The 13,091-nt window shown below is 34.8% G+C and overlaps 2 protein-coding genes across 2 annotated transcripts; one reads left to right on the top strand and one right to left on the bottom strand.

The window, feature by feature from the left end:
* Positions 1-2,265: 2,265 nt before the first annotated feature.
* LOC131948451 (C-type lectin domain family 3 member A) lies at positions 2,266-2,687 on the bottom strand. The gene is made up of 2 exons (XM_059310061.1): positions 2,504-2,687; positions 2,266-2,384 (listed from the first exon to the last, which is right to left on the bottom strand). The coding sequence occupies exons 1-2, from the start codon at positions 2,685-2,687 to the stop codon at positions 2,266-2,268; spliced, it is 303 nt and encodes a 100-aa protein (XP_059166044.1).
* Positions 2,688-8,676: 5,989 nt separating this feature from the next.
* LOC131948468 (lectin BRA-3-like) lies at positions 8,677-12,614 on the top strand. Its single transcript, XM_059310079.1, has 4 exons — positions 8,677-8,808; positions 10,291-10,470; positions 11,479-11,664; positions 12,487-12,614. Exons 1-4 carry the CDS (start codon positions 8,685-8,687, stop codon positions 12,612-12,614), a joined length of 618 nt encoding a protein of 205 aa, XP_059166062.1. The 5' UTR covers positions 8,677-8,684.
* Positions 12,615-13,091: the final 477 nt, after the last annotated feature.

Genomic DNA, 13,091 nt, shown 5'->3' with positions numbered 1-13,091 from the left:
GATGAGTTGAGTACGAACTTAGATGATTTATTTGATGATGCTAAAAGATGTAAAGTAGAAAGTTGTATACCAGGTACATTTATACATTCAAACGGTAAATGCCAAATTTCCTATTATCTAAGATTTGCTGTCTATCTAGATGATAAAAACTTGGTTATTCCAAACATTTTTTTCTCGCGGATTCTTGCGTTTGTTTTAACTGAATACGCCCAACTAGATGTTTCTGCAATTCAGGAGAACATAACTCTGTTCAATGCTAAGCAGAACAAAACGTTGTATTCAGGTCTGGTTATGGTTCACCTTCCTGGATATTATTACAACAATTTAGCGATCCGTTACCCCAGAGAGATGACAACAGTTGCGGTGGCTTTCAGCCAGTGCTGGAGAAAGTACTCGAGAACTTTAGCACGTAGAACTCGGGTCAGTGTAGCTGACGCTGTCAAGATGGAGAACATCAACTGGATAACTTTACCAGACGACAACAGCAGTCAACAAAGTCCTGACGATCGTGTTTCCTTCTGTATTGCAATGAGTTCAGCTGATCCGATCGACTACTACTGCACAGTAAACACGACCCACCAGCCCAACACTACAACACTACAAAACCTTCTTCACGTCAACTGTCTGACTTCAAACAGTCATAGCACATTTCATAAAATATCACAGTTTGTTTACATACTGTTTATTTTCTTTTGCATGTATTTAAATTAAAATTGTAAAACCTTTCCATCAATCAAGAGAAAGCTGTATCTGAACATTGTTAAGACAACTACTACATGTTTTGATTATCTAGTTATTGTTATTATTAAAGTTGGATTGTAAAAAAAAAATCATTTACTGTTTGCTTTGCAACATATTATGTAGCGTGCTGATTTGTACAAAATTGGACAAAATAAATCACCAAGATGGCTTTAAATAATGTGATCTCATAAAATATGTTTTTCGAACAGATGTATGTTACACGATTACCTTTCTTCTGGCACATTCAAATACGTTCTTAAATGATTCATTATCCCGTTAATGACGTATGTGTCAAGGTTTCGTACTGATGTCAGATGTGCATTTAGTTACAAGTGTTATTTCATTCTAAAAGATATTTGTTCACAATAAATACATTGCAATCTTCACACACATTTTATGATTTCCTTTGTTGCCTTAAAAAAGTGTTAGTTATGTGGTATTGTTTGCATTAAACCTAAATAGAAGTTCAAATGTTGCCGGAATTCTGTTTTCCCGAATGGACTATTATCCAAATGCGAAAAACGCCAGAAAACCACTTGACTGAAGACCGTTTGCAGGAAAAAAAAAATGTTATGTAGGCCTATATATAGTTCGTTGCAGACATTTTTCATCGGAGGGTCTCCAAAAAAATTCGAGGTGTGGGTGGGGTTACACTTAAACCAATAAATGTATTTGTTTACTTGGTCTTTTTGTCGGAGTCGATGTATCGGGGTCGATTTGTTACAGGTTATTTTGTTGGTGCACATAATCTTCCCATTGGTACAGCACATTAGTTATTACAAGACATCATCACCAGTGAACCGCGGAATAAAAGCAAAATGATACGTTTATGATAAGATTTATCTTTTAAAAAAGCACTAAGAATTTTGCAAATTACTGTTGACTAAGTTTTTATTGTGAGTCCATCCTTACACGAACCAGACATATCACCAGGTTAATCACCCTCTGCAAAGGTGAGGTACAACACCCTTTGTCGACCGCCCAGGTGTAAGGAGTGTCGCGTGGTAATGCTTTTGCTTTGTAAAAGATTATAGTAGCCCACCGAATCTCTCATGTAGCGTACTCTTTAAAAGTATCGATGTCAAAGTGATTGCGCAAATTGCTGAGGACATTGCTGTTTTTTGTTTTATGCATGAAATATTGATGGACAAAAGATAGAAAAAAACATATATATATATATACATATATATATATATATATAGATATATATATATATATATATATATATATATATATATATATATATATATATATATATATATATATATATATAGGCAAGCAGCATGTCATGTATTGCATTCACATGTATATTTCCTGTTGTAATTTGAACCAGTAGTAATAATTCCAAAAATCAGTTATACTCGATCTTAAATAATGAGAAACATGGAACGTTTGCAAACACTTTTGATCATACATAAAACCCCCTAAAAATATGCATGTTGAATAAAATGTTTAATCTTATCTTGTAAAGGAAATGTGTTACAAAGTCTGTGAGTGGAGCAGGAGTATCTTGATGATCTTCTACTATGGCGGGCTAAGCTCACAGAGAAACCTGTGCATTGCGGCACAGTCATAATCACTGAAGGGATACCACTGGTAGTCATAGCGTACACAGTTCTGGCCCCTGCCTCCATTGGGCTGACCTGAAACATATTGACTGTATATCTAGGCTTATCTAAATATATTTTTCAGTTCTATTTTGTATTACGTTTTTAAAACGTGTATCACTTATTTCGGCTTTTAGTGACCCTGTTTAATTTACCTGGATAAAACAGCATGTTTCTCATAGCAACTGAGATCTCCATTCCATCTTCCTCCGACACAAAGTGATCCTCTAGATCGATGTCGTTCAGACCCACCCAGTAGTCCTCAGCTCTACCGTTTATAAAGTTTTTAATGATGGTCAACTTTTCTATAGTGTTAACACTGTAAAGATGTGTTCCCATAGCTGCAAGTATAAGACGTTTTGTCACAAACTACAATTATGGCAACATTCCATTGCTGCGAAATTTTATCACGTGTATTCAAGTTCCTTATTTATAATTTTAATCTATATATTTAGTAGAGGTAAATTAGAAATATAATTTAAGCTATGTTATAATTAAGACCAGATTATAATCAGAGACCTTCGCAGAACGACTTGGCATCTAAATAATTAAGTGCTTGTGGTGACATCCAAAGACAGGCATAGGTTGTTCCTGAATTCAACATCTTAAAATTTTGGGTCGTGTCACAAATTGTAGCACCGTATGTATAGAGGGACTCGTTGGTTTTCAGCACAGGCGTAGAATACAGAGTCGGCCAATAATCTAAAACATGTGTTAAATAATGAAATAAAGAATGTTTGAGGTGTCTTCATTTGATAGACATAAGGATAGGAACTAGATCATTCACTTACTCACTCGCTCACACTGTCACTCATGCTTTCACTGTCTTTCCCATAATTAAATGAACTGCTAAGGATCGATACATAACAAATACAAAATTGTTCATTAGTTTGTGTGCCCTTACTGTACCCAAGTTGACATGTTCTGGTGAACTTGTTGTACAGAAAACCCTGGCACAAATCTGAGAACTTGTTGCATGTTGCAGCACATGTGGACAATGAGAGTTTCCCTGGCTGTGTACTTGATACAATTATGCCTATCTTTGACGACACAAGACGTTTGAACGATCTAGACGTGGTCAGCTTGTTTGAAGACACTGAATTAAAACAATTATATATATATATATATATATATATATATATATATATATATATATATATATATATATATGTATATAGATTATTATTACATAACTCTACCACTGGTAAATATTACGCAATACCCGGATTCGTTTGGGATGGTCCTAGACTGATGAATTATGAAACTAAAAAGACTACCAGAAAAAAAAACTCTTTGTGGACTCGATTCTAATGTCTAGGGTAAAAACCAATACAAAGACCTTCTGCAAACAATAAACTTTTAATCAATCTAAATTCTAAAACCTTCTAAAATGTAAACAAGACGAAATAAATAAAATACTATGTACTAAAATATGCAATGATGAAAAAACCCAACTTACAATTTCTGGAATAACACACTGAAACTATTAACGCTTTATAAGGTACCTCAGTTATCACCACAAACTACACGTTATTAAAATAAGACACAGAAAATTACTGAATACACTGGAACTTACAGATAATTACCGCTTAATCTAAAAAATACAACATGGCGTGTGGCTCTCTCTCTTTGTGGGTGTCTAGTGGGCTCCTCGTGATATATATATATATATATATATATATATATATATATATATATATATATATATATATATATATATTTATTTATTTATTTATTTATTTATTACTAACATATACTCACACTAAAACATACATGTTTGTGTTTATGTTTACTTATCTAATCAAGAATATTCTTGACTTAAAGTAATAAAATATTTTACCGGATTCTTATATTTCAACACTTGAAAACAAAATTTACCTGTATTTAAATCATGTAGTAGTATAAGAATATACAAGTTAATCTCTAAAATAATTTTCATTTTGTTCGCCCAGATGAACTGAATACCTCAAAACCTTTCCCATACACTCAAATGTAGTTTCAAGTGTTGCTTGCTGTTCAGGCTTAGGAGCAACAATGGAATTGTTGTTGTCTCTAACCATTTTAATTGATTTGAAATCGTTATGTTTTTTATATCAGTTCTTGGTACAATTCACCTTGAACATTCTGTATGTGACATACCTGATATATTGATCTTTCCGGACAGACCAATGGTTTCCTTAATGGCGTTTATGTCTGAAGATTCATGCATGAGAACAGAAACATAATACAATATTTTTTTTACATAACTGTAAAACATTTTCCAGCACAAAGATTTCAAGTATATTATTTTGCATACGGCATTGAAAATCAATGGTTTCAATATACAGCTTTTGTGCATACAATTGCTTCACACAAAATAATATTAATTTTATAGTAGCCTATATATATCCACACAAGTACGATATACGTAACATAAGCAATAAATAGATATGACATATGTGCCAAACCTTTCCTTCAATTAAGGACAAGTAACAAAATGGCAAGAAAATGTTACGAGGATTGTATAGAAATTAAATAACATAAAATGACATAAACTGAAATAAAATGACGCGAATTTGGCATGAATCTATACTTTCTCAACACGTTCTACTCAATGAGCCATGTATTGATTCGCTGTGTACATCTTTCACAAAGCCACTAGTTCATACCTCACGCTCTAATGAATTTCGCTGAATGATTCAAAGCTCGGTTGACATTTTGATGCCCGAACATTACACTACAAAAGATGTATACACTGGTGTCTTCAAGGCTAGAGAGTAAACTTCGACACCGTGGTCAACAGGATGGCATGCGTGTGTTTACCAACGTGTGTAGGTGTTTATTTTTGTTTGTAAGCAAATGTAGTTTTTTGAAAAGTAACCGCAATTGTTTTTAATGTAAAACATTTAAAATCAAAATTGAAAATGTTCGCGACTGTTGAAGTAAACGCAATCCATTAAAAGAATGAAAACATTAGCACGGGCGATTTGTATTTAGTTTTTATGGTTATGTCGAGAGACGTCCCAGAATCCTCCCTGCTCTGATGTATCTCGGCACGGTGGTGGGACGTCTAGAGCCAAAGTTCCCATTTTAAGACTATCGATACATAAGACTTCTGAAGTAGAGTTTACATGTTACTTGACATCGGCTTATGAATGTATGGTGTGGTCAGCACTATGGCCAGCCGTCTAAGGGTCTTCCATTAGTCACAAGTCCGGATCTACCACTCGAATACGCCGTCCCCGTCTGTAGTTCAACGTGATATAAACAGTGATGCCTTTAGTGTAAAGTGAATCAGAGTACACCTAGGTCTGATAGGAACCAGTTACAACTATTGTCGGTCTACGCATCAACAAAGTGTTCGACTGTACACAAAGAGTGTATTCTTTCAACAAACCTGATGATTTCATGGAAATCAAACTTAAAGCATGAAACATGTAGTATTATATACTGATGCTGTAAAGATTCGTAACGGAAAACTGCGCTAATACCAACTAATTATACTAATACACAAAGGGTAACTACATACATTGTATAATAAAACAAATGTCCACGAAATATGACACAATTAAAATGTGTTAATATAATTAGCTTGTATTTGCGCATTTTTCTGTTTGCACAACTTTCGATTGCACAGTTTTCTGTTTTAGAATTTTTTTGGGAACACGATAGGGCCTATACCATATGCGGAGAACACAGAAATGTATAAACTCTACTTCACCTGCATCAGATGAAGCCTGTCAGTTTTATCTGAGCGCACCCATCCCTAATGGGTGCTAGGCATGCATCTGTCGGCTTATCAATGTGCGCATAACTATAACGGGTAGCAGTTACAACTGTTGACGTTTCATAAAAGAACTCAGTTTTCGAGAGTAAGCGAAAACTTGGGGACATAACAAGCTGCCACACGCATCACTCAAAACCCTAGATAGATAGCACAAATAGTACTTTAATAAATAAATAAATAATACTTTATTAAATACGAGCCGACCCGCAGCGTATCATACGCCGCTATTTAGTTGTTTAATTTTGTACTTTTCAGTAATTCATAATTTGTGAATTCGACAGCACCACCAATGCTGCCACTGAAAATATTTGCTTTAAAACACTAACCCCACCCCCTTTCCCCTAACCCCGACCCTACACCCCCCCCCCCCCCCGTGAAAGCAGCCTCCTCTTAGTTATTTCTTAGTTACCTCCTGTAAGTTTAAAATCGAACTAAATTATCTGCCCCTAATAGAAACCCGGCTCTACGGCTCTACGATTTGTAAACATTTAGCTTTGTAAACATTTAGCGTGACCACAGCTCACCAGACAATGTGGGGGTGGGGTGGGGGTGGTAGTGATAGTGATAGAGAGAAAGAGAGGGGACTGCAAGGGGGCGCTTGCAGCTTGTTTTCTAACGGCTCCCAGAAGAGAATTATATATATATAGATTTGCTTCTGTAGGATGTAAGTCAGCGTTTCCTGAGCTTAATTTTTAAAGAACGTTCAATGGAGTGGGTGGAGTTCGGACGAGTCCAGGACCGAAGGATGCGAAATGTACTCACAACTTCTACAAACTTCAAGACGGTTCCCAAGTTCTTGTATATATATATACACACACACATATATATATATATATATATATATATATATATATATATATATATATATATATATATATATATATATATATATATATATATATACATATATATACATATAAAACTGTTATTTAAAAAACAAAAAGACTACTTAGTACCACTATACACATGCTTACACATATTGATTAAAACATTATCCCTTGCCTGACGGTGTTTTGTTTCTCAAAACTTTAAAGAAATGGTGTATAGATTTTCGATCTTGTAATTATGTTTCATTATGTTTCACTGCATCCGTTGTTTTAGTACATAAGGTATTGATCCCTAGCCCGTCGCTTGATTGCTTTTCTGGCTTTAGCTGGGGAAGGAAGTACAGGGAACGTTGAACATTTTGTTTTAATATTTCGTTCATTAAGTGAAAGCAATACAATATTATAAAACGGTTTATTAAAGAAACGGTTAAATCAATAATTAAAGCGGCATTAGTTGTTTTATGAATCACCAGCGTATAACACTGAGCATTAAACTTATTGGGTATTGTAGATCTCATAGTCCATTAATAATCGATACATTGATCAGTTTATAATTGATGGTTAGCTAGTTAAATTTTAGTCATCAGTTAGATCACAGGTTTGAGATTTACAATTGACATTCATAAAAGAAATTCAAACAAAAATGGTGTTCCAATTTTCTTCTGAAGTTTGTATGACGTTTATATTGATCCAGCTATCAAATGCAGGCATGTACTTTTTATCTCCATCATTATAATCATTTTTGTTTTCTTTTCGTACCCAAGACACATGGGGCAGATGAAGTAGAGTTCATCTGTTTCAGAGACCTCGGCATATGAAGGGATAGTGTGGTCAACACTATGCCCAACGGCCTTTTATTTTAGGTACACATCAGATCTGGGTGAACTCAGGGACGTTCTACCGACTTGAACCAGGATTTGAACTCGAGACTTAGTGGTTAGTAGTCTTCCTCTCTACCTTTTACGGTATTTCTGAAACAAAACACTATTTTTAAGTTTTAATGTAAGTGATCTTTTTAGCTAGTTTATATTAGCTGATTGTTCATGACTGTGCGCGATGCTTTGACCACAGGTAATTTGACTATATGATGTTTATAAATAGGTTTGTCCACTGACGCTTTGGTCATTTAAAAATGGCAGCCATAAGGGCTTTTAAACAGACGTTATGTGTGGCCCACATTACAGGCCGTTAATTAATCAAAGTGTAACACAAATTGTACTCAGGTCAGGTCTAATACTGAATGGGATATGCCCAACACAATTTAGTTCTACGTCTCAACATGCTATAGGCAATAAGTGCCCGTTTTCTGTGGTTGTCGTGTTGGTTTTTCTATGACAGGTACCACAGTCTTCAGGTGTGTTTGTTTACTTCAGGTGTGTTTGTTTACCTCAAGTTTTCAAGTGTTTCTCTATACCAGGTAACACAATCTTCAGGTGTGTTTGTTTACTTCAGGTGTGTTTGTTTACCTCAAGTTTTCAAGTGTTTCTCTATACCAGGTAACACAATCTTCAGGTGTGTTTGTTTACTTCAGGTGTGTTTGTTTACTTCAGGTGTGTTTGTTTACCTCATGTTCTCATGTGTTTCTTTATACCAGGTAACACAGTCGTACAGGTGTGTTTGTTTACTTCAGGTGTGTTTGTTTACTTCAGGTGTGTTTGTTTACCTCAGGTTCTCATGTGTTTCTCTATACCAGGTAACACAGTCTTACAGGTAAGGTCCTACTCACAGGTTAGCTCGTACTACATGTCGCCCTTGAACTTGACTATCAGTAACCTGACCTTGACCCGATGTGCAGCACACTGTGACCGAAGCGCCGAGGCGTGTAACAGCTTTACCTACAATAAACAAACACAGGTGTGTCAACTAGGTAAGGCTTTAGTTTGAAGATTTTAGTTGAGTTAACCTGCTCTCATTTTGGTCGATATTTTTACATAGGTAACTTTAATTCATAACATTGTACACATTTTACTTAGGTCACATAATCTGTCCGTTGGTGAGTGGGTATGTGGTAAAATCTTCTAACTCAATTCTAACTCACTTCCACACAAATGTATTTTCAATGACGAAGTAGCTATAACTAATATTCTATCTAATGTGATATTAAATTAATCATTAAAATTATTTTAAAGATTACCCTAATTAATAGCTAAATTGGATACAACATGATTAAGTACTGCTGATCGTTAAATTGTATATAACAGGATTCAATATTATCGATCTGTTGATTAGCCATGTAAATGAGTTGAATAGCGTTCACAATATATTTTCTTACTTACAGCCCGTCATAAGGGCATATAACTCTACTTGAAAGCGAAAACTTAAAGCTAGTCAAATGAGTTTGAAGCAAATGCGTATTGTCGTGTACAAAGTCGACTTCAGAACAAAATAAATTGGAAACAAAATTTTATTGTACTGATTAATTTTCAAACTAATAAATCAACAATTTTTTTTTAATATTTAAAATGATTAAAAGATAGAGAAAACCTTTTTTAAACTAAAGTTTAGAAAAATTTATCAAAGTGGCTAAACTTGGTCAGACATTATAAGAACTGGTAGGCGAAGTTGCTAATTATATAGGCCTACAATTTGCTGTACATATTAAAGAAGTCTTTACACAAAAAAAAATTAAAAAAAATAGAAAAAAAAAATAGGCCTACAATTTGCTGTACATATTAAAGAAGTCTTTACACACAAAAAAAAAAAAAAAAAAAAAAAAATAGGCCTACAATTTTGTCTGTTCGGTTATGAACTTGCTGTTATGTTTTTTTTTATTTCTTTACTTTATAAATTCTGAGTTAACCATACATTTTGTGCGTCTATTTTCAACAAGGCTGTACCTACACAATCAGGCTGGGGAAAGGTTATTGTTCAGGTTTTTGGGGGGGTAACTGTATCCTTTTATGGTAGACCTGCCAGTTTTAGGAATAACCTACCAGCTTTAAGGAATAGATAGGAGTGGCTTACACATTACTATTACCAAAATGTTAGAAGAAGACGCATTAATTTACATACCATAGAGAGAATAGCATATGGATCTTTTTGTAGAAAAGTGTGAAACAGTTTATTATCAATATATTTCTATACTCTAATTGTAAATCGATTTGGATTTTAAAAGTATGTTATGTGGGTTTAAAAACAATTTTATTGTACGCCATGATTGGTTAACACGAGGCTAAATGCCAGAGACTGTTCACTCACATGTTTGTACGTAGTTCACAACACAACTCCGTCTACACGTTCATCAAACTAAAGGCCATACACCGCTTGCTTCTATTTATCACATCATCACTGCGGGTAAAAGTTTACACTAGATCATTGTTTAGAGGTTTTATCCCTGGTACCACCACAGGTGCCTGGGCAGAACAGACGCCATCACCAACGTCTAACGCCGACAACAAAGTCTACACGGCACAAGCCTTCTGCACCACATCTGCCAACTTCACCCTCGCCAGCAATGGATCCGTGTCGACATGTCTTTATTTATCTCAAGAAAATCTGAATTATTCTGACGCTTCGTTGGCATGCAAGGGTAAGTATAAAATACTAGTTTCGTTGACCGTAGGTCGTTTGACCACAGCGGGTAAGTATAACACTTAAGATTAATTTTATGCAATGATAAGTATATCATTTCAGATTAATTTTTCGCAAGAGTAAAAATAATATTTTTGATTAATTTTATGCAAAGATAAGTATAACATTCTAGATTATATTTTTGCAAAAGTAAGAAAAATAGTCTGGAGTAATTTTTGATTATGTATTTTAATGGATAAAATTGGCCAAATCAACTGCAAAATTGACACCTATTGTCAGAGGCGTAGCGAGGGGGGGGGTGCGAACCGCACCGGGTGACACCATTTAGGGGGTTGACACCAAGGCAAAAAAGAGCAAAATATATAGAGAAAAACTTGAGGGGGGGTGCAAATCGAAAGTTTGAGGGGGGTGCAAATCGAAAATATGAAAGCTTGTCCCCGGGAAGGGTCGCAACACCTCTGGGGGGTGACACCATAAAGTGCCGCACCGGGTGACACCGACATCGCTACGCCACTGCCTATTGTGCCCCTCCCCCGTCTCGAAACACCAGGATACAAGAGTAAAAGGATACTTAAATTTTAAAAGATTTAGTCTTGAAATATTTATTTTAAAGCCGATTGTTTTAATAGTACAGGCTGTAAATAATTGCTCAACAGCTTGTTAAATTATAGCAAAAAGCATCACTTTCAGATTTTCAGTGGCGTAGGCAGGGGGGGGGGGTTAGGGGGGTCATAACCCCCCATAGACCCCTCGGTATATATATATATATATATATATATATATATATATATATATATATATATATATATATATATATATATATATATATATATATATATATATATATAAAGTATGAGGGGGGGTGTAAATAGAAAGTTTGAAGGGGGGTGCAAATCGAAAGTTTGTCCCCGGGTAAAAATTGGAACCCCCCTTGAGACGATCCTGGCTACGCCACTGCAGATTTTTAAACATTTTTGTGAATCAATCCGTTATTTCTTGTTTTCAGCGTTAGGTGCACAAATGTACACGATTAGAGAGATGGAAAAGTTCCACATCATTATCAAAGCTCTAAGCAAAAGTAAGGAAAACTACTGGATAGGTCTGAGTGATGTGGTGAGCGAGGGCCACTACGTATGGGAGGACGACGGCACGGAGATTACGTCAGAGATGAAGTCAGCCATATTTGCTTCAGGTAAATCAACAAACCGTACACTGCTGAACTGGCTCTCATTATACTATCTTTAGTTAGAAGAATATGAAAACGTAAATATGCATTGAATTGAGTTAAATACTTTGTTGATTAGTAAACTAAAATACTTAAACTGGATTTAATTCAACTACTTAAACATTTGTAATTAGAAAAATATGAGTACCTGCATGTGGTTTCAATTTAACTCTATAAATAAATTAATCAGAAAACTATGTTGTTTTATTTTGGCTAAATGTTAAGTAATAAACTATAAATAGGTAAAAAAAATTGTTTAATTTAACCAATTACATATTTAGAATAGAAAATTATAAACAGTTGCCATGTTTAATACAACTATTAACAAATATATTTCATTCATTTACCTATATGTAACGCAGGTACAGATCAATTATTTTATTACTTTTACTAAGGCGTTTTAAATTGTTTTTTTTTATTTCTGTTTTAACAATAATGATAACTAATTTCTCTAAGTAGCAGCTAGGGTTAAAAGCAGGTCAAGCAGAAGGTATCTTGTTTGGTTGTCTCGTTAGCGGAAAAGATGGGTTGTCATCACCTTCGGTACTCATCTGGGTGAATACCAACATATGGGAACTAAGCACACGACGTTTTTCTTATTTCTTAAATGCTCTAACACTGAACTACTTCGTTATAATACTTTTCAGAAAACGCAACAAGCATTGATATAAGTTGCTACTGAAACAGACACAACTGAAAACATGTTTACATAATCCTCAACCGCATGACCGTGTGAGGCGGTTTATTAAAATTACTAAATAAATATGTTGTCTCTTTTCAATATTTCAGGAATGCCTTATGGATATTCTTTCTATGACTGCATACGTTACGTCTATACCTGGTTCATGTTTGGTGACCACAACTGTGCTAATATGTACAAGTTTGTTTGTGAAAAGACTCCAACACGACATATGTAGTGCATATTTCTACACACCACATCTATACTTGATTCATGTTCGGTGACTATAACTGTGCTAATATGTACAAGTTTGTATGTGAAAAGACTCCAACACGACATATGTAGTGCATATTTCTACACACTACATCTATACCTGATTCGTGTTCTGTGCTGTCAACTGTGCTAATATGTACAAGTTTGTATGTGTGAAGACTCCAACACGACAAATGTAGTGCATATTTGTACACACTACATCTATACGTGGTTCATGTTCCATGGTGTTCGGTTATGTCAGGTGTGCTAATATGTACAAGTTTGTGAGAAGACTCCAACACGACATTAGTGTATGTTTGTATACACTACATCTATGCGTGGCTCATGTTACATGGTGTTCGGTTAGGTCAAGTGTGCTAATATGTACAAGTTTGCTTGGCATGGACAGAACAGCCCCCTAAAATACTTGAAGAAGTTTATCAACGTGAAATTAAATATTTGT

Source organism: Physella acuta, unplaced genomic scaffold, assembly GCF_028476545.2.
Source record: "Physella acuta isolate Inbredline_101_S28 unplaced genomic scaffold, ASM2847654v3 ptg000647l, whole genome shotgun sequence".
In the NCBI taxonomy this organism is placed as follows: domain Eukaryota; kingdom Metazoa; phylum Mollusca; class Gastropoda; family Physidae; genus Physella; species Physella acuta.
Note: the sequence above shows the minus strand (reverse complement) of the source record. Positions and strands in the feature narration are given on the sequence as shown.